Source organism: Rhinolophus ferrumequinum, chromosome 12 (assembly GCF_004115265.2).
Source record: "Rhinolophus ferrumequinum isolate MPI-CBG mRhiFer1 chromosome 12, mRhiFer1_v1.p, whole genome shotgun sequence".
In the NCBI taxonomy this organism is placed as follows: Eukaryota; Metazoa; Chordata; class Mammalia; order Chiroptera; family Rhinolophidae; genus Rhinolophus; species Rhinolophus ferrumequinum.
In genome coordinates this window covers 75,164,508-75,187,676 of record NC_046295.1, presented here as the reverse complement: position 1 = coordinate 75,187,676, position 23,169 = coordinate 75,164,508, and the positions used below count along the sequence as shown (strand labels likewise).

The 23,169-nt window shown below is 37.9% G+C and overlaps 1 protein-coding gene across 5 annotated transcripts in view; it reads left to right on the top strand.

The window, feature by feature from the left end:
• Nucleotides 1-23,169, top strand: part of MAPKAP1 (MAPK associated protein 1) — a 219,241-nt gene that overhangs the window by 26,935 nt on the left and 169,137 nt on the right. For 4 of the 5 annotated variants that reach the window (XM_033123342.1, XM_033123340.1, XM_033123341.1 and 1 more), the window contains 2 exons: nt 2,485-2,574; nt 13,130-13,278. In XM_033123342.1, the coding sequence (XP_032979233.1) occupies nt 2,485-2,574; nt 13,130-13,278 (239 nt within the window). The remainder of the gene's footprint in view (nt 1-2,484; nt 2,575-13,129; nt 13,279-23,169) is intronic. The other variant, XM_033123343.1, reaches the window with a different exon arrangement.

Below are 23,169 nucleotides of genomic sequence, written 5' to 3'. Positions count from 1 at the left end.
TTCACATAGCAACATTAGTCCCTGGAGGCAGATTTCAGGTTGACATAATAAAGAACCTTTTTACACTGGGAGCTGACCAGCTAAGGAATGCTGCTGCCTGAGACAGTTCTTGTCCCTGGAGGAATTGGGGGACTGAGGGAGACAGCTGGATATTTATTAGGGCTGCATTTAATAGGAATTCCTACATTGGGTATGAGATTACCGGGTTTCCCCGAAAATAAGACTTACTCCGAAAATAAGCCCCAGTTAAGATCATCAGCCAGACGGACTCGTTTAGTATGCTATAACGATGTTCCAGAAGAAGATGACATGACTGTGAATAAATGTAGATTGTTGTACCTGAAAAAAATAAGACATCCCCTGAAAATAAGCCCTAATGCATCTTCTGGAGCAAAAATTAATGTAAGACAAGGTCTTATTTTCGGGGAAACACGGTAGTAACTAAAACTACATGGAGTTCAAAGTTGGTGATTAGATTAGCATTTCAGAGAGTGCTCTGGAAACTGCATAGAAGATTAATCTGATGGACAAGAAATACAGTATAATACTCGGTCTTATTTTCCTGGTAACATGGTAGAAAAGGTACTCCTGTTTTCTATACACTTTATTTACGTTGATCTCTACCCTTTGATCTCTGTGGCTTGAAAATGCTCATCTTTGGTGCATATACATATATATATGTGTATATATATACATATATATTTAGTTATTAGCTTTTAAAAGCTTACCATTGCCCATTTTCCAGCTTCTATTTTTTGGAAGCCTTGCAAAAGAAATGTGATGAACCAAGGCCTTTACTTAGATAAATTATTTAGAATCTATAATGCAGTAGTTCTAATACAACAGGGTATTTATTCTAAGAGATCTTTTTTTTTGTAATCAGAAATATAATCTAATCAGTAGCAGCAACCTGCTAACTCTCAGACAAGTAATGGTAGGAGATGCAGTAGAATATTGAAAATATTTACATGTTTATTTTCATGCTCCAAATGTAAAGTACACACGAAGGAGTACTGCAGGTAGAGCAGGATACGATTTCCAGAGAAAGGCGTGTTAAGGTTGTGGTTCAGAATTCAGTATTCTGTGACATCTACAAAGAATAATTTGTTCTCGTGATGAAAATAATTAATAGCATTTCCTGGTATCTAAAGGAACTTCTATCAAAATAGGATTTGAGTGAAGGTTTCAGTATAATTTAGAACCATTGATTCTCAGTTCTCTAGTTGAAACAGACTTCCTTGCAGGTTATTGAAATGATATGACAGGTTGAATGGATTTCACTAGGAATATGCTGCTCAATTGAGAGTTTTATGATTATATTACTTTGGCTATACCATTCACATTTATTAATTGCAACTGAATGGAGTGGAATTTGGTTAGATATAGTGACATTGTCAGAATGCTTTTGCCAACGTAATTGAAATTTCTGGCAAGAATAGTTCCTGTTTCCCTACCACAATGTTAAGGCAGGAGTGTATGATTTCCTACCTTGAAAGTGGTTGAAAGAGAAATTTATTTATTTTATTTATTTTTTGTTAGCATTGTGCTAGGATAGGAAGTGCAAGAGGAAACTAATTTTGAAAGACGGCATTAATTGTGGCTTTTTTTCCATCATGGTCTCAGTGTGCCGCAGTTGTTAATGTATGCTGGACAGTATTTCTTTAAAAGATAGGTTCTCACTGCTTTCTGAAGGTTGCTCAGCCAGTGGTAATGTAATCACAGATGCATAATTTTAGGTGATGCTTTTGTTATTGTTGTTGGAATTTCTTAAGATAAAACTTAGATGCTAATAATTAATTAAGATTGTGGGGTGTGCTAGTGACCAAGGAATTTACTTTTTAAGCCTTTCAGCATATCTTAAAATTTTGTATAAGAAAAATTGTTCTTTTTAAGATTTGACTAATGTTACAAAGATACAAATCATTTCTTTTACTACCTATAAACTGTTTCAGCCCACTGAAGAAAAGCTATGCTAATTTATATAGCTTTGACATTTTATAATTTTCATGATTTTTAGATAAAGGATTTTATATTTAAAACTTTAATAGTCTAGTCTGAGTTCATTTATCTTTAATTTTTGAAACGGGTAGAGTAATTCATAACAGTAATTTTATTCCTGTAATGTAATATTCACTTCAGTTCATTTGTGCATTAAAATTCCTTTAAGACCGTTATTAATGATTTATATAATGAAATGTCATATTAATCACAGAAGTTTTCACATTTTATTATTCTCTTCTATGTTAATACTATCTTTATGATCTCTATTAATGTTTTATATCCTCTAATTTCAATTATAAATCAAGAATATTTTCATGTTTTTGTTGGTATTTGCTTTTCAGGGGTGCCACCTTTAAAATTTTATGACTTTTTCCCTACGTATGCAATATAAAACATCTTTATTCATATAAAGGTAGTTAATTATGTCTTTGTTTATAGTAAACTTTCATTGACAAACTTATAGTTATAATATTTCTTTTCAAGCTCAAAGATTAGAACGACTCCGAAAAGAGAGACAAAACCAGATCAAATGCAAAAATATTCAGTGGAAAGAAAGAAATTCTAAACAATCAGGTAAATGGAAATAATTTTAATTGTTAATTTGAGATTTATATGTTTGGTTTATATTATTATATAAGAGCTTTTATTTATTTATTTTTAATTTTTTTAATTTATTTTAAGTGTGGTTTTCCAAGACCCATTAGCTCCAAGTCAAGTTGTTGTTTCAATCTAGTTGTGGAGGGCGCAACTCACAGTGGCCCATGAGGGGATCGAACCGGCAACCTTGTTGTTAAGAGTAACCGGCCGCCCCCTAAGAGCTTTTATTTTTAATTCATCCTTTTAAATCCTCTGGGCCACTACCTCTTGTGTTTTGAGTTTTAAACTCTTTCACTTGGGTACCTTGGTTTTCTGAAGGTGGGTGTTCTTGTCTTTTTGGCCCCTTTTCATTATTGATGTGTACAAAGCACATTTTGTACAAACTGTCCTGGCAGTACCTTGTTCTTAGAGCCAAGGAGCACCTATGATTTGGATGGGCTTCTGGGCACGAGATTCCTCCTGGCAGTTTAAACCTAGACTTGCCCTTGTTTCATTAGTGGCTCCACTAACAATCTTTTTTGCATGTATGCTAATTCTTTTCCTTTAGTTTAAAAACCTTGTGTTGCTGGTATTACTAGCATTTGCAGTACATGTTCATATGTATATTAAATAGCTGTTTGTGTTATATATTTTCAAAGCTTCAATCTCAGCAAGAAGAGTTTTTAAAAATTCAAAATAAAATGCTATTAAAATATTTTCTAATGTTTATATCATATCTCCTAGACTTTGTTTTTTTCTCCTTTCAAAGCAATTTCTGCAATCTGTCTTCTGTGTCTTTCCAGCACCTTCCAGTACCACCCTGGCATTTAATATCTATCCAGTAAATTTTTGTCAACTGCATTGCTACATAATATTTATAAAACTAACAATATTAATGATTATTATATTAACATCAGCACCTATCTAGTGCTGTTCTAAGCACGTTATATGCATTACCTCCAATGCACCAATCTTATAAGGTGTAGGTCTCATTGATTAGATGAGACAGAGGCTCAGAGGGATTTAACTTTCTAAATTTACAAGGCTGGGAAGTGGTGGGGCAGGAGAGCCATGTTTTATATCGAGCACTGTCTGCATCTAAAGGCCAGTCCCTCTCTGTTAAACCACAGTATTTATTGCTTTCTCTTACTATGATTGTAAACCTGGGTGTGCTCAATGGGTCTGATTTTCTTAATGATTGTTTCTAAATGATGACTGTATAGAAACAGGAATCCCATTCATATATTTCTTTCTCTCATGTCTCACTTCTTTGACTTCCTGTATAGTTCTTCTTGAATGTCTTTAATTTTGCTCTTGATGCTTAACAGAATCTCTCTAGGCTGGCCATTTCTGTTGATCCACTTAATACTTCTCTGTTACATTTAGCACAAACTGAAAAACCTTTATATTATTTATATTCATTTTCTTCCAACTTTTATATATTTTAATGCTTTTTCTATTAATCTCTCTCTAAATATTTTATTGGGGAAGCGGAACAGGACTTTATTGGGGAACAGTGTGTACTTCCAGGATTTTTTCCAAGTCAAGTTGTTGTCCTTTCAGTCATAGGTGTGGAGTCATAGCTCAGCTCCAGGTCCAGTTGCCGTGGTTAGTTGCAGGGGGTAGAAGCCCACCATCCCTTGTGGGAGTCGAACCCGGCAACCTTGTGGTTGAGAGGACACGCTCCAACCAACTGAGCCATCCGGCATCTCAGCTCAAGGTGATATGTTCAATCTTAGTTGCAGGGGGCAGAACTAACTCCCTTGCGGGAGTCGAGGAGTCAAATCTGCAACCTAGTGATTGAGAGCCCACTGGCCCATGTGGGAATCGAACCGGCAGCCTTCGGCATTAGGAGCACGGAGCTCCAACCGCCTGAGCTCCTGGGCCGGCCCCTCTATTAATCTCTTAATGACTACAGAGCCAGTTTATCTAAGCCCATCTTTCCAGCTGCCTTTTGTTTTGCCTTCTTTATGCCTTATCTTAAAAAAAAATAATGAAAGTAAGATGAATAGAGCACCTCAAATTTTACTGCGTTAATCCCTTTTACAATGTGAGGAATAAATTCTTCAACTCAAATTTTGATATGTCTATTAATCTAATAAGTAGATGTATCTAATAAATTTTGTTACATCTCCCACTCACTCCTTAAAGTCTAATCTACTTTAACTTCTGTTCAGTGTGTCGCAGAATGTACTAGAGAAATAAATAGTCCCCGTTTTGCTTTCATTTGTAACTACGTCATCCATTCTATATGTAAACTTCTCTCTTCCTCAGTTTCCTTTCTTCTCATTTTTGTCTCTCACAGATTTCAATAATTGACCCATGATCTTATTTCTGAAAAAGCTCCTTAATATACCTGTCCATGCTTTGAAATGTTGACCTTGATTCTGACCAGACCAGTCACCTGGTTACTTCTGACGGTTAGAGTGAACTTCAGCAGTGCACAAGGGAATGTGTTAATTCTCTGTTAAGCGGGGTCCCACCATCACTACAACTTGGCACTGTGGGTATCCTGAATCGTGTTAGAAAAGAGAAGTCAGCAGTCCACTAAATATCTCCCTGCAAACCGAGCAGCCATTCTGTGTTCGTACAGCTCTCAAAGACATACTCTCTTTGGAAAGACATGTCATGGCCAAATCTCTTTGATCTTATTTGGGAAATTTGGTTAGGTAATCATTTATTCATTCCCTCATTCTCTTTCTGCCACTTACGTTTTGTTAAAATCCTTTCATCTGTTTTTCTTGTCTTTGTTTTATTTCATTCCCCACTAGAAGAATCATCATTATGAACATGATGACCTCCACTGGAATGTTCTCCTTTCACAATTTTTCTATCGAAATCCAGTCCATCCTTTAAGACAGCATAAATGCAGCCTTTTCATAGAGGAGTTAGAAGGGATCTTAGAAGCCATCTGGTCCATATCCCAAACTTTTTTATGAACTTTCAGGTCCATATGCTGTGGAAGACCACATGATAAATGAAATATCTTCTACTAAGATTCTTTTAGTATTTCTGTAACCAAAACTGCGTGGATAAATGTGAAGGTGGTCATTGGAAGACAGCTTTGTCAGGAGTAATGTCAAATCAAGGTCCCAGCATTTTTAGCTTTATTGTTTTAAAATGGTGTTGGTGTATTCTTTACAAAATTAGCTATTACTCTTACTCATTGAGTCATTTAACAAGTATTTCTTTCATAACTTCTGTGTGCACAGTAATTCTATGCTAGGTGCTTGGGGGAAATACATGGTTTCTGTCCTCAAAAAGTTTGAAGTCTAATTGGAAGACAAGACTATTTACACATGAAGTTAAATAATAACTCAAAACAATAATGTGGTTTTTATCAATTTTTTATGAATATTCCTGCAGTTTTCTTTATGTAAGTTCTGTTATTGGTTCTTCAAACAGCAGTTCCCAGATACAGTGGCTGTATAAAAATCAGAAATGCATCCAAAAGTGCATGTTATAATGACATTATATATAAATTTCTAGGCCCTCCCTGTGGAATTCCTGATTCAGTAGATAGAGGTTGGGGTCCATAAATCTATATTTTCAGAAACTCCCTGGGTTATTCTGACGAGTAACCGGCTCTGAGGACCACTGATATATAACATGCCACCACTAAGTTTGCTGCATCTTCATGCAAGTCCAACAGTTAGCTTTTAATATTTCTCTATTAGAGGTGAGAAGATTGGAGCCCAGAGGCTAGGTAAGTTTTCTAAATCACTTTCTTACAAGTAGTAAATGGCAAAGCCAGAATTCTTCTCCTGACCGTTCTGGTCTTCCCCCTCTGCTCCCTTCTCCCCCATACTGTAGACAGAAAGGAGCTGCTCGTGGGGCTTTGGGCGTTCAGGACTCTTGGGTGTTCCCTTGCTCCTTTCTGTGTCAGTTATGGCCAGCGTTCAGGAAAGTTGCCAAAGCCTCTATATTTAAAAATAAATAAATAAATAAATCATTATAGAAAACTGGGGGGAAAAAACACATAAAAATGAAAATAAGCTACCAATCTCACATTTAGAGGAACTATTGTTAACATTTTGATGTATATATTCAGATTCTGTATATATTTTAAATATTCTAATCATACCTTCTATGATCTTTTTCTGTATTTTTTGTATATACGAATATTATATGAATGTAATGTTTGGTGTTGTCTCCATATTGTTCCTGCACTTTTACATTTCTTATTAAGCTTATTTCTAGATGTTTTGTATTTCACATTACCCTTGTAAATAGCATCTTCCCCATCACTTTCTTACTGCTCTTATGAAGATACCTATTGTTTTTATATATGTTTTGTATCCAGCCACTCACTGAACCCTCATTAGTTCTAATATGCATTCTCATCTTCCTGAATGCTATAGTATATGCTTTCTCATGAACCTAATAATTACATTTCTAGGCTATTTTTTCACTTTTGTGTTTATTGGGGACTTCTAGCTGTTTATGTTGTTTAGGACTTTTCAGTTGCAAATAACAAAGCAAGTGAAGTTGAAGTTGAAGAGCAGCTGGAAGCTGAGCAACTCAAGAAGTACAGCTGAGCTTTATGAATGGCTTGAAAGTAGGAGGAAGACCTCTCATGACTGCCCCGTCTTATCTCTGCATCTATTTCTCTGGTCCAGAGTTATTTATTCAACAAGTATTTATTAAGCTCCTACAACATGTGCAAGGGCAGCTAGGCACTGTTGTAGGCCTAGAACAGGGGTGTCCAAACTTTTTTCAACGTTTTTACCAAGGGCCATGTACGGTAAAATACACTAACAGCCGGGCCACTCACTCGAGGTGAAGTACGTATTGCCTCACCTGGTTTATTTAAGTAAACTAAATATATTTTTGGAATTTGCTGTGGGCCAATTAACAATTGATTGCAGACCGCAGTTGGCCTGTGGGCCGCAGTTTTGACACCCCTGGCCTAGAAGATAAAGCAATGAACAGACAAAGCCCCTGCCCTCAGGGAGCTTGTGGGGGAGATAGATAGGAAACCAACAGAGCTTGTCACAGTGGGTTAAGTGGCATAGAGAAAACTATAGCCAGGTAAGGGCATAGGAGTACGAGGCAGGGGATTTCGCTGTTTTATATAGAATGATCAGGGAAGACCCCACTGAGAAGGCGATGGTTGAGCAGAGGTCTGAAGGAAGTGAAGAACTGATCAGGCAGATATTGGGAGGCGAGTGTTCTAAGGCAAGGAAGGGAACAGCAAGTGAAAAGGTTCTGTGATCGAAGTGTGCCTCACGTCTTTGAGGAATAGCAAGGAAGGAGGATAGTGTTTAGAGTAGAGAAAGAAAGAGGAAGAGTGGGATCAGAGGAGTAAGTAGTGGGAGAACTGATCATGCAAGATCTTGTATGGAATTTAATTTTTCCTCTGAGTGACGTGATGTGATCAGAGTAATGATGTGATATGTTATTATTACCTTTTTATTTCCAGCTTAAGTTTCCTTTAAAACAACTTTTTATTACAAATTTCAAACATACAAAAGTAGAGAGAATGGCATAATGAATGCCACACAATCATCACCCAGCTTCAGCACTTACCACCATATGGCTGGTTTTGTGTAATTTATACATTCATATCCCCTCCCATCCCAGGTTATTTTTAAGCAAATACCAGCTATTATGTAATTTCAACTTAAATACTTACGTGTTTTTTAATACATGAGGAAACTGCAATACCACTACTCTCCAAATAATTACCAGGAATTCTTTAATATTATCAAACATTTCCCTGGTTGTTTCAAATGTCTTAATGTCTTTTTTTTCCAGTTTGTTTGTTGAGGTCTAGATCTAAGGTCCATATATTGCTTTGGGTTAACATGCCTCATTTCCTTTTTAATCTATAGATGTTCCTTCACTCTTTTCTCTTGTAATTTATTAGTTGAAGAAACTAGGTCATTTGTTGTGTAGAATTTCCTATATTCTGGATTTTGCTACTTGTATTGCCTTGGTCTCATTTAATATGTTCCTTTGTCCTTTTTGTTTCCTGTATTGGTAGTTGGATCTATAGACTTTCTCAGGTTGAGATTTGAGTTTTGGTAAGAATGTTTTATACATGCTGATCTGTACTTCCTGTTGCATCATATCAGGAAACGTGGAATGTCTTTTTTGTGATGTTAAAATTAATGGTGGAATCATTTATTAAGTTATTCCCATCAGATTTTCATCTAATGGTTTCTGTGGTCATTGATGGGGATTACCTAGATGCATTTTTCATTAGGAGTTGCAAAATAGTGATTTCACTATTTTGTATCAATCTTTCTTCATTTATTAATGTTTTATATAAAGAAGTTTTCCTAATTTATTATTTGGTTTTCCTCAGATATAGTCCCTACTAATAAAGGCAGGATAAATGCTAATTCTTTTCTTTTAATAGTTTTTAGAATTAAAAGAGTTCGTCTATGATTCTATATAGATAATCAATGAGGGTTATTTCCTTTTGTATCTTTATGAACCTATGGGTTTTTAAAGCATGTTTTATATTTTTCAGTTCATTGAATTTGAGGTTTTATTGATGCTAAAATTGTCCCATTGTGTCATGAGTCTCTTCACATTGGCTTCTAAGCTCCTCTTACACAATTCCAGCAATCTTTCATAGCTTCCTTGCTTTCTTGTGTGACAAGATGTTCCAGGCTCCTCTTACACATTTCCTTCTCCAAATCGGGAATTAGCCATTTCTCCAGGGGGTCTTAGTTCTTTTTACTGATCAGTGACATTAAAAGACCACACAACCTGAGCTCTGGGGTTGCTCACTGGATTGTTTTTTTTCCTGATAGGCCTTTTCAGGGGATAGAGCTCATAAAAAAATGGATTTTTAAAAACGAAATACACTGAGTTAATGCTGATAATTTCAAATTTAGGATTACAGAGTGTTAACTTTAAAATTTTTGTGTTTATGTTTTCTCTTACACTAAAAACTTGGTTCCAGAATAGAAATACCAGTGTCATTACTAATAATATGATTACTCAAAACAGTTTAAGATTTTTTTTTTGCCCTTTTGATATATTCCATTAGGAAATGTACAAATTGCTGTGTGATAAAGTTACATAAAGTAATTCTTCTCTTTATAGTTAAACTGCCAACTCTGTATTATACTTAGGTTTATTTATAATTATGTAAAACATTTACATGGTCTCAAAGTTGAATACATAAAACAAGTTAAAGTCAGAGAAATCTAGCTTCAATTCTTATTTCTTCCACTCATATAGTCATTTTTAAAAAATTTCGGTTTTTCTATCCACTTGAAACTATATATATTTATATTCACATACCCCCTTTTTTAGATTAGAGGTAGCATACTATACACACTATTTTGTACGACGCTTTTTAAACTTACCAACACATCTGAGAATTACTCTGAATATAGAGATAGGCTTCAGTGCATTTTGTAGCGTAATTGTCCTCCATGATATGATGCCCCATGGTTTAGCCAATCAGTCCCGTTTGGTTGTTTTCAGGCTTTAGCTGTTGCAAATGGCACCACAGTGAATAGCCTTATGCATGTGTGTTGTGTTTTGTTTTTCTGCGAGTGTATCTAAGATTAGAATCCTAGAAGTGGTATTGTTGAGTCAAAGGGTGAGGTAAGTATGTGATTTCCCTTGATAATTGTCAAATTCCCCTTCATAGGTGTTTTGCTATTTTGCATTTTCTCTAGACGTGTACAGAATGCCTTTTTCCTCATTGCCTCAAACTTTTAGATTTTTGCCAATCTGATGGATGTGGAATGGTACCTCAATATAATTTCAATTTGCACATCTCTTATTATGAATGTGGTTGAGCATCTTTCCATTTGTTTAAGAGCCATTTGAATTTCTTTCTCTGTGGACATTTCATATGAGCCATTTTTCTATAGAGTTGTTGGTAGGTTGGTGTCTTCTCTACTTGTAGAATTTTTATTTATCAGGAATACTAACTTTTACCCTTTTCTAGTTTATCTTTTTTATTTACTTTGCTATTTTTTTTCGTACAAAAGTTTTTACTTTTATGTGGTCAAATGTGAATTTTTTCTTATTCTGAAGTTTAAAAAATATAAGTGACTTATATTTTAAAAGACTCATATAGGTTGCTTTGCTGGGGAGAGACAATGGTCGGTCAGGGTAGGGGTGGGAGACGCAAGGACAAAAATAAGAAGACCAGTTTGAAAGTGGTGGTAATAATCCAGCTTTGGTAGCTATAGAGGTGATTCTGGATATCTTCTTAAGTTTCTGTTATTGGATACAGTGTAGGGTGTGAGACCAAGTGAACAGTGGGGATAACTCCCAAGTTTGGGGCCTAATCGGATTGAGTTGCCATAACTGAGGAGGAGAAGATTGTGCATGGGGAAGCTTTGGGGGAAATCAAGAGTTGGGTTACGGACTTGTAAATTTGGTGATTTTTATGGACAAGGGAAACAAATGTTTCAGAAAGGAAGGAGTGATGAAACTTGTCAAATGCCACCAAGAGGTCTTGTACGATGAGTATTAAAAATTGACCACTAGATTTAGCAACGAAGGAATCATTGGTGACCTCAATGGAAGCTGCATTGGTGCAGTAGTGGGGCCTGAATGCCTGATTCGAGTGAATGGGAGGAGAGGAATTGGACAGCAAGAATATAGACGATTATTTTGACGAGCAGGAAAATGGGGTAATAAATAGAAGGGACAATTGGATCAAAGGAGGATTTATTTTTCTCCAATGAGTTAGTATGTCAGTATCTTTCTGTGCTAATGCGACCAAACCCGTAAGAGGGAAAAATCAGAAATGAAAGAGAGATGGAGGGAATTGCTTGAGTGATGCCCTTGAGTCAGCAAGAGGGGTTAGGACCTAGCACACAAGGGAGGGGCTCGCCGGAGGTAGGGCCATCGGCAGCTCCTCCACGGTGATGGGGGGTAAGTGGATATGCAGGTGAGAGCATGCAGGAGTTTCTGTTTCTCTGTGATGCACGAAGCAAGGGAGGAAGAGGGAAAATGTCAGAGGTTGAGGAGAGAGGTGTGAATTAGTCCGAGAATGGAAGTTCATTACCTCACAGCTCACCCTACTGGTAACAGTTGTGCAACTTTGATAACTTACCTACGTTTGCTGTACCTCGGTTTGTTCATGGAGCTAGTAGTAACCTGTCTCTTAGGGTTGTTTGAGGCCAAGGTGAGAAAACACCCAGCATTGTTCCTGGCCCGTAGTAGGTATTTAAAGGATCATTCCTTTCCAAAGTGTACAATCAAATTGTTAATAGTTACAGGTAGAATAGTACTTCTAATATTTAAATTGCCACTTTAATAGCATTCCAAAACTTTTTCAAATGTGCATATAATATTTGTTGATAACATGTACTTACACATTCGGAATCTGGAATTGGATAGTCAGGTGCCACATTTAAAAAAAAAGAATTAGGTCATTTTCTCCTGGTTTGCCACTTAAATCTATAGGGACTCATTTGATAAATTTGCCCCACTAGGTTTGTTGAAAAAAGAGTTTGGGTTACATTTTTAAAGTTCTAAGTGACTGGTTCAGAGTTCTGTTTGATCTCAGTTCAATGTGGCTATGCTCAAGGATGGGATGGGACGGGCTGAACCTCAGCATTGCAGATTATAAGATCTGAGATTGATTTATTTAAAATTTATGTGTGAAATTTTTTAATATTCATAAAAATAAAAGGTATAGTGAACCCCCATGTACTTATCAAGCTACTACCTTAAATGATATTCAGATTAATTTAGAGAATGAAATTATCTTTGAGAAGGTATGGAACTAACTTATTCACTAATGAATAAGAGCTGAAAATTCTGATTCAGTAATAATTTAATCTGAATTCCTTCAGTCATTATTTTATTCATTGATTCGTGCAACAAAATTTATCGAGAGTCTATTTTGTTCATTTGTGCCTAATGGCTCAGAGGCTTGGCTGGGTGCAAATCTTAGCGCTTACTGTGTAGCCTAGGGCTAATCAGAGTATTCTAAGCTTTAGTTTTTACAGTGACCAAATTGAGGTAATACTAGTGTCCACCTTATAGGTTTGTTATGAGGAGCAAACAAGATACATTGGCTTATTCAGTGTTAGCTACTATTATTATTATAAATATCTTTCCCCTTTTCCTGCTCATCTTGGTCTTCCAGATTTCTGTGCTAAGTGTCACTGGAGATTGTGAGAGGATTAAGATATGGACCTTGACCTTGAAGAACTGGAATTCCAAAATCACACAATATTAGAGCCAGGAGAGATCTTCAAGATGATGTAGTTTGACAAGCCCAGAAAGGCTTAGTGAATTGTGATAAAGCCGAGCCAAAGCTCACGTCCTCTGGCTGTGAAGGCTCTTCTTACAGAATGGCTGCTTTGTCGGTTTGTCTGACTCTGCCTCTCCTTAAATCCTAGTCCTTCTAAATTCACATCCCGACCTGCGTGTTTTCCAGGGTGCTGCCTTTTCAGTGCGCAAACACTGACGTATATGAGGCTTTTTGCACACGTTATACCTGAATATGTCCCTGTACTCGCCCTCTTTAAAGTTCCAGGAAGACTTTTTAGGGAAGGTGAACAGGCTGTCTCTCTGTGTGTAATCACAAAGGTGTTTTTCTCTTCCTCTTGTATCACAGCCCAAGAGTTAAAGTCACTGTTTGAAAAAAAGTCCCTCAAAGAGAAACCTCCAAGTTCTGGAAAGCAGTCAATATTATCTGTACGCCTGGAGCAGTGCCCTCTGCAGCTGAATAACCCTTTTAATGAGTATTCCAAATTTGATGGCAAGGTAAGTAAAAATGAAACTTTGTTCCTTTAAGTCAAAGCGCGATCTAGCGGAATTCTTGGTGGTGGTATCATCATCGTCATCATCATATTTAGGGTTTAAAAATAAGTCATTGTAGTTATAGAGTGTCACTCACACTTTCTAAATCCGAAGATATAAAAAGCTCTGAATTTGGGCTTAATGTTGTTTCCACAATTTGATGTTTAAGAGGATTATAACAAAAACAGTCCTGAGATACGTGTGTCTGTGTTTTTTGTGTTTTTTTGTTTTTTTTCCTTTTTTTATCTCTTAACTGTACTTGAAGGTTTGGGTTACTTGAGTTGTGATTAATCAAGGGCTGTTGTGTCGGGAAAGCCTTGAGAGTGGTTCTGGGAGGCAGTTAGTTAGCATTGTCTTGTCTGATTCTTTATTATAACTACAGAAATTGTTGAGATTAGAGCTTCATTTCAGAATTCTAGGCCATTGCGTTGCTTGTCAGTATTTCATTGTAGGGTGTCTTGTGTGGCACTTGCTATGCAGGTGACTTTATTTTTTTCTGTTTGTTCTAACAATTTGCAGTTGTAAAATTACCATTTGTTTATTTTCCTTTCAGAAAAAAGGCCATTATTTTAGGTGGAATGTAGTTCTACATACAGCACCCACTCCCCACCCCCACTTCCACCCCCTGCCCCAATTCCCTACCATTCTGTGTCTCTGTGCTGAACTGGGCCTCTTTCAGGAGACAGTAGCAGTTGATTTATATATTTATTGCCATTATGTTTGCTGTCTGGCAGTGGCGTGGGGGAGCTGAGTGATAGCTAGTTGCCTGGAGGGGTTATGTACAATTTGTCTTATTTCAACACCATTGCAATTAATAAATGTACAGCTCTTTGCTTATGTTTGCATTTTTCATATCCCAGTTCTGGTTGTGCGCTGCTCTGTCAGTTGTCATCTTTGAGGAAGAAGTTTTCTCTTTGAAACACTTTTACTTTATACAGTGCAGCATGTTTCCATAGGCTTAAGTGAGCATGTGTGGCCATCGGCGTGTGTGGTTATTGTTGTTGGTGGGGAAAGAGAGCAAGAACTAAAAGCAAACCGCATAAATAACATGAAAATACCAATATGATCAGGGGTCTTCTCCAAAAAAACATCGGAAAGTACTTTCAGTAAGGTAGAGATTGTACTGAGGTAAAGGTTCTGTTTTAGCCTGCCCCTGCCATCTTCTCCCATTTCTCCTAGTGGAATGTGGCAAAGAGAAGGAAGGGTCCCCCTAGGGGACAGGAATGCTGGCCTCTGGAAAACGGCAAGTTACACTGTAGAGGATTTTTTTTCTTAAATAATACAATTGATTCCTTTAGATATGTGAGAAGTTACAGGGATTAGGTTGCATGGTTGGAATTTATAGGCTTCCATTGCCTGAAACCATCTCACTGAGACTGTAATTGCTAGAATAATTAATATGTGATAATGCTTTGATGCCAACAAAACAGCACGGATCTTTTAAGATATTGTATTCTAGAATCCCCATTTCATTTGATTCTTTTATAAATTGAGGTTTGGATTTGGCAGAAGGTTGTGATCTCTGCTTGGTATATACCTAACTTCTGAAGTAACAAATTTTTTTAAAAAATGTCAAGAAGCCATTTCCTAAATCACAAAGGAATGATTTTTGCTAGATGTGTGTTTACACCTAAGGCTCTCGACAATTTTGTCATATCAAGTCTATTTGTAATCAGCAAAGAATGTAGCATGGGGCAGTCACCATTACACATTGATTAAGGAAGATTTATATATCTATAAGTCTGTCTTGTGATGAGTTGCTATTTTATTATTATCCTACATATTACAGTTGCTAAAATACAATTAAATCCTTGTTCTCATCTATTATTTAATGTTGATGCATTTGGCAGATACGTAATGAAAGTGGCTAATATTTGAAGGATATTGTACTGTACATATTAAATTAGTCTTTCTTTATCTTTGTGAAATGCATCAATATGATATTCAATGACATCTCAATGATTAATAGAGAATTATACTTGAGTCAAGCCTTTTTGTAACCTAGAAATTAAAATGACTATTCAAATAACACCTCAAAATGATCAAATTAGCATTTTGTGATTGCATAATAATGGGATTGTCGTAGTTATAACAGCACCATGGCTGCCTCTAGAGTTAAGATCATGTCAACCCCTTGATAATAAAGCCTTTTCTGTGAGAGTCGACTTTACTAATGTCCAGATTGCTTCTTCCCATAAATCATTTGACGTTCAGCACTAAATTTTTGTTGCTGCTGTAACTTAAAATTATTTTATTTTTATTCACCTCATCTTTAAGAAATGAAATGAATGTCCTGTTTGAATGATTCACCGTCTTGTCATTGAATTCCATGATTTTTGCCTCAAATGTAAGCGTTTCCCTCGTATTTTGATAGTCCTTTTTTTTCTGCAAAGGTTTGTTAAAGCCACTAAAATATGTAGTTTTTTTCCCTACAAATATTCACAATGCTTTTCTTGGGAATAATGCTTGCCTTATTTACATAATTAACTGAGTTGCTTAGGTCTCTTGGGCAAATGGTACATAATTGGGGAGAGAAGGGGACAGGGAAGAGTTTGGGGTCTAATTAAATATGCTAAAAAACTACTTAATTATGTATTTCCTCAAGAGACTGACTGCTGTGAAATCCTCTTTAAGATTAAGCTAGCATGAGATTTGAAAAAAAGGATTTTGTTTTTGATATGGCTTTACAATTACATTTTAGTTAAGCCAGCAGTCTAGTGTCTTTAATGGTTTGTGCAACCTGGATTGCTGTTGGTTTTAGTGATTCGCAAGGCAAGCATCTCTTAGCTATTGTGCTAAATTAAAGCGAATACTTTCAAGTAATTTTTGGTTCCTGTAGCTGCTTAATAATTTTTTTTTTAAATTGGATGGTTAATTTCTTGAAGGCATACAATTGAGAGGGAAAGGCTGTACTTAGGCATGGGCTTTGTTGTAATTTTGACAATTTTTTTGATCAGGTTTATTATGTTCATGTTATTTCTTTGGCAAATTGGCAGTGCCTATCTGTGGCCTGTTTTAGGTTCATAGATTATTAATAACTGTTTCCTGATTATTTGAAAAAGTCCAAGATAGATTGCAAGTGTTTTTAGGAATGCTTAGTGGATAAGGCAAAACCAGGCTCAACCACCTGCCCTCATTCTTCTGGCTTGTTGAAAACAAGACCTCTAAATAGCTTTATTAACAAAACAAAACGTCTGTTCTAGAGGTTGAGACAATGGGAAGACTTCTTGTGCCGGTCCTTCTGATGTCACAGTGTATGGAAAATGTTGGGAGTTGCTTCGAGCCAATGAATTGGGAGCGGGCTGTACTGATAAGCAGCAAGCAGTTAGCCCTGGTTTAAGTGCCCCTTCCATGGGGATTTCTGCCCTGTCCCTCTACCTGCTTCAAATGAGGTCATGTTTTAAGTATCTGACCCTTTCCTTTCCAGGCCTTATCACTTACTTGAGAAGCTTTTGCTAGCACATCATCACTATTTTGCAGATATTTTCCTCAGTCGACTGCCAGACGTTCAAAAGCCCATTACCTGTCAATACGGTTACTAACAAAGAAATGGTATTGATTACTGGTTGTGTCACCTGGGTCAGGTTTTTTCATCTCTCCAAACCTCCGTTTCTTTCCCTATGAAAAGAAATGAGTTCCTTCCTTACAAGGGTGATGAGATCATCAAATAAGCTAAAGCTAGGATAAAGTACCTAGTACAGAGAGAAGCAGTGTAACTTAGTCTGTAAGCAGACCTATGTTGTAATAAGACCTGAGTTGGAATCTACTCCACCACTTAGGGTGTGACCTCAGGCTAGTTCTTTCCTCCTGAAGCTCCAGTCCTTATATGTGGAATGAAATGACAGTGTATCTTCTTCTTGCCGATTAATTGAGATGAAACCTGTTTAGCAAGACATGTAGCACATAAGAGGCACTCAATAAATACCCCACTTCTGCTTCTTTCTCTCTCTGTAAAGGGTGGGGGCAGTGATGCTGTCTCTCTTACTTCATTAGATTGTTGACAGGATGGAGTGAGAGAAAATGTGCTCTTAAAACCAGGAGTCTAGAAGAGCATCCTAAAGACGGACAACAGACTGGAGGAAGGTGGCTTGTCTGTTGAAATCCAGGGAGTCCAGTGGCGTTTTGGCCTTTAACTTTAGAAAGGAAGATTAAGACAAGGAGTTACTCCCCACTCCCTCCCAGCCAGCCAGCCAGCCATCCTTTATTTGACATTGGCTGTTTCTTAAAACATCAGGTGAGAAAGTAGTTCCGTATTACTAATTGCTTGGCAGTTTACTACAATGATAAATAATCTTACTTGTTTGACTTAGCTAAATTGTACTCTATAACTATAAGGAGAATGTTTGCCTTGACATGTGCTTAAAAAGGTAGACACAGTTCTGGTTCATATAGACAATTGTGACTTTGATTGTGTTAACTTGTTAGAAAGTAACCGTTTCTCTGTTAGAAACTGTTTAAACAGGGAAGCTGCAGAGAGCGTGGGGGAAGGGATAATTCATGAGTGCTAATTGCTTGGCTGTTAATTTTCATAAGTGTTGATAGAAGCAGTTCCTTAAATTAAACTTTGTTTAAAATGTATCAGGGGAAATATTCCACAATGTCGAGCCTGAAGTGAAAATTAATATGAATGCTGTGGCAATTAACACATACTGGTTAATAGCTTTTAGCAGCATTTTGGGATGATAGTCCTTAAATACATTTTTGCATGCTGCTCTTGTTTCAGCATTGTTCCAGTCTATGTCTGGATAATTATGAACAAATGTTTTCTACAATCATTGGCATTAAATCGCTCTCTTCAAAGAAAGTCACTTAAAACTTTGCAGAAAAGCATGAAGCCACTGAGAAATGTTGCAAACTCAGAAAAGGTCAGCGAATTGAAATCGCATTAAAAAAAAAAAAATTGGCTCTAGAGGGAAACGCTCCTCATCTGAACTTGGAATATTTGCTGTTATCATGGGAATGGTCCCCTCTAATATGTTAAGCTCCTTGAACTTCAGCATCTCTTTCCAGAAAACTATAACCTGCACTTTGTAGTGCTGGGTATGTATTGCTGCCTGAGCCGAGGCATGGCCTTGAGGCTGAGCACCTTCTGGACTCAGCTTGCTTCCCGCCTCTCCACCCTCCAAGTTGGCCAGTGCCCCCCTTACCAGCTAAGGGGCTGAGAAGTTGGCTGCATAATAATCTCCTCCCCTCGTCCTTTCAGTAAGAGTGCTCCTTGGGTTCACTTGCTTAGTGCCCATCAACAGGCAAGTCTCAATAATAAATAAATACAGAGAGAGAAATCGCAAGACTTGTATAGTCCCAAGACTATTGGGAACTATTTGTTTCACTCTTCCATTTGCTTCATTTTACATACCTTTTTTGGTAAAGGAAAATAAAGTCCCAACATTGTTTTAGCAGTTATTCTCATGGCATTTTAGCTCTGAGTGTATTTTGCTAGTCTTCTTTTTCATGACCAGTTTTTGTTAGTCTGTTCTGTCCTTAAAGAAGACACTAGAAATTCACTCTTTTTACACATTATGGTATACTAATAGAAGGACCAAATTCATTAATTTAAAAACATCTTTTAATGAGATTACATCTCCCTTACCACTGTATTAATGCTCTCCTCTGCCTGTTGCTGACATTATATTGATTTGGGATTTTTGTCTGCGAGGTATTCAAAAAGAATTTAAATAGGAATCTTACAGCAAAGGACAGTATCCTGCTCTGAAGATAAATTCTGAAGGCTGAGTTCTTTAAATTAGCTTATTCTACCCCAAACTCTTTCTGTTCAGGCCTCATTTCTGCAGTTCGTTGTGAATCCTGCCCATCTGTGGTGGCTTCCTCTGGTCATGGAGTCATCTTCTAGAAATTCCCTTCAGAGGTAGAATTCACCATCGACTTTCGAGGCTTTTCAGAGGAAAGCAGAATTTTGCAATGGAAAGAACATGTTTGTTAGATGGGTTAGAATTCCAACTTTGCTATTTACTTGCTGTGTAATGTTCGGCAAATCACTGCTTCTTTGAGTCTGTTTTCATATCTATAAAACAAGATCAATGGTACGTTAAAACATTGTGCGGATCTGATTAAACAAGGTTAATGATACATTAATATGTTGTGCGGCTTTGATGAAAATGGGAAATGCATACATAGCAGAGTGCCTGGTACTTGGCCAGTGCTAAGAGACTTACTCTTTTCCTTCCCTTTTACCATGTTGTTACTTATTTAGTTCATATTCAGTGAGGGCCTACTATGTACTAGGCACTATTAAGTAAAATCTGGATACAGTGGTGAGTAAAAACAGACCTGGTTTCAGACCCCATGGAGCTTCTTCTCTTGGCAGGTAGATGTTATGTGAATAATCACCAAGCTAAATGTAAAATTGCAATGATAGTATAATCATAGCTAATTAATCCCCAAGTTCCAGGAGAGGTTGGGCCTTTGAGAGCATTATCATAGGGGCATCTGACCTAGTCTGGGGGGTTCAGGGATGGTATCCTTGTGAAGGTGATTCATGACCTGAGAGCTGATGGGTGAGTAAGAGTTAACTAGGTGAAGGGGGAAGAGAAAGGGCATACCAGAATATCTGAGACAAGGGGGAGTTTGGCAGTTTTAAGGAACTGAAAGGCTGTGTGGCTGGAGACCCTGTTACCGGAACCCCAGTGTTTTTCCTCAAGTCTGCCTGCGCTCACTGGCCCAAAGAAATGGATGAGCCGGAGTTTGCAGTACAGAAAGAAAAAATAGTTTAATATTGAATCGGCCAATTCGGAGACGGAGAGCTTACACTCTAAAAACCCCGACTTCCCCAGGGCGTATAGGTTGCAGATTATAAGGGCAAAATCACAGGACACCATAGGTTAAGGGGTTCCGGGTCATGCTGGAAGCTGATTGGTTGGAGGTGAGGTAAGAGTAATAAATCATTTCTTCAGGTCTTGAGGACAGTTCTGAGGTCTCCTCTGGCATCCCTCTGTCCAGTCTCATGGGAAAGGGAGTTGTTCCACATTAGGGCTCAGGAGCTGAAACCTAACTTAGGTCAGGATGTTATCGTTAGCCTGCCTGAGGTCCGGACTGTGTGACAATTACAGGTCCGGGCTACTGTCTTCTGCCTTGGGGGCTGCTGCTGATGATGGTGGGGGGGAAGGCTAGGTCTCTGGGGTGGGGTGGGGGGGATGATTTCTAGAGCTAGGATTTCATCAAAGTCATAAGGACCCTCGGTTTCAACCCAGGAGTGAGGTAGAGTGTGGTACAAAGTGAATCTGCAGGGGTAGACCAGATATGGCTGGTACAAGTGTTCTCTTCAACCCAAGAGCATTGGGAAGCCTTGAACAAATTGAAATGAGGTAAGGTAATCAGATTTGTGTTTTGAAAAGATCACTGGAGCTGAACTGAAGCGAATACACCTGAGAAGGGTTTGTGAGGACAGAGACCAATCAAGAAACCTTTTGCAGTGGTTTGGGTAAGAGAAATGGTAACTTTGGCTTATTTATTGATGAAGGAGAATGAGTGAATGAAGAGATATTTAGTAGGTAAAAGTGGTAGGACTTGATAATGGATTCTGTGTCAGGGAATGGAGGAGAAGGGGGTTTCAAGGACAATCTCCTGGTCATATTCTGGCCTGTGGAACTGGATGGACAATGATACCATCCCTGAATTAGGAAGCACTGAAGGAGGGCCAGGGATAAGGCAGACGTTACATTGTGAACTGGTTTGCGCCTGTTGACTACAGATCACAGCCTCTTACCATGTCCTTGAAGACACTACACATATCCTTTTATGGGGGGGGGGCGGGAAGTGCCCCCTGCTTGTTTGGCTTGCATTTGAGGCATTTGAGGCGTGGTCTCTGAGATGAGAATGGGCTGGGAGTCAGGAGCCTTTTTGTTCCCATTTCACAGCCAACTTTGGAACTTTGGCTAAGGAATTGCCTTGGAACTCAGTTGCTCTCCTCAGAAATGGGTTGTACTCGCAGATGCCCAACCCAGCTCACCAGGCCATTAAGAGGAGAAAATGAGAGAGTAATTTTAAATGAGGCAGATGTCAGGTATCATTTACGAAAATGTATTGATGGTGATTCTTGGAGGTTAGAGGACTAAGATGGGCATATTTTTGTTATAACAAGATTAGTGTTGTAAGGACTACCTTCTTCCTAGCTAATGAAGCACCAGATTAGTGATTAAATCTGGTTGGAATGAACATGAAGCGCTGAGGTCCTGGGGAAAGCCTAGGAGACAATCCTTGAGGGCGTAGTGGGGACTGGGGACCAGGATTGTACACTGAGCCTCCGCTTCTGGGGCATCTTGCTCTGCATAATTCGCTGTGGAGAGAGTTTCTTGTCTGCCAAGTGCTAGGCCCTGATTGTACTTTCTTGAAGATAACTAACCAGAGAAATCAAATGACAGCTTAGGATCACCCCGCTGAGCATTGAATCTAGGTGTTCTAATTCTCAAAGATTTTCATTTTCATTGTTAATGACACTCATATTTGCAAACTGGAAACTTGAGTTCCAGGACTGGAAGACCATGTGGTAGAAAGTACACAGACATGGAATCAGAAGATGTGAGTTTTAGCTCTGGCCATTCCATGGCGTCTGGAACAAGTCACCTCCCATCTTTGAGCCTAGGTTTCTGTATGTTTAGAATGAGGAACTTGGCTTAGCTGGCCCCTTGAATTCCTTTTGGAAAGTTCTGTAGTTTCGTGATTGACATCAGTGACATGTAGAAGGTTATATAGATGGGAATACTTGAACTCTTGAAGAGTTGATCTTCTACGTATATGTTGGCACTTTCCTTTTTAAATTGATCATAATAAAACTGATGTAAGGAGTGTTAGCTCCATTTTACAGATAAGGAAACTGAGGCTTATAAAGAGACCGTGATTTGCTCAAGGAGACCCCACTAGTATGTGACACAGCTGGTATTCAGCTTCTTTTTCCTTATTCCAAAACCACAGCTGTCTTTCTTAGACTTTTTTATAGCCATTGTTCTCGAGGAAGCAAAGCCAAAAATTTTCAAAATTTAAAAACAGGAGAATTTTCCCTTTACTAATGGTCTTGAAGTCTGACACTGGTTTAGATCTTATCAGTTGTGTCTGTTAGATAAGTTAGTGTATCTTTTAAGCCTCAATTTTCTTACATGTAAATAAGAAATAATGAGATATTGGGGCTGGGAAACAGAATACTTTACACATAGAATCTAATGTATGTGCCACAAAATTTTTTTCTTTCCACTGATCTTCCTAGTGTGCAGAGTGGAGCCATCCATCCTCCCATCCCTCCATCTGTCCAACAAATTGTTTACTAAGTACCCACACTATACTAGTTCATTTCAAATGTTTATTATATACCGGCTTTGTACTAGGCATTGAAAATAAGCTAGGACTAACTGCCCTGGAGGAATTTGAAGATAAGAATGGCCATATAGCCAACAAGTGGAGGAAGTACACTTCACAGTCAGGTTCACAGCCCAGTGCTGGAGACGGTGACAGTGGCCATGACTTCAGGTGCATCCCATTGAGCAGAGGGACATGAACAACTTGCTATACAGTAATTGTGATCGGTAGGGTAGTAGAGATCGCTACAGAAGACCAGGAGTGTGGAGGCAGCTGTGACGTTCATTCAGTTTGTTATCCTTTGTGGGTTTGTCTGAATTGTGATCGTATTAATTCCTAGAGGGCAGAGACTCACCTCTGGTCACTCTTAGAACGAAGCTCAGCGTGGCACTCTCCATACATAAATGTGGAAGGTTTTTTAAATGGCAGTGATAAATTTCAAATGTCATTACTCTTTGAGGCTTGCAACTACATGGCAGTATCCTAAGAGCTGTGTTTTATTAATATCTCCACTCCTTTCTGTTAAATTGAAGTTTTAACACCTAGACA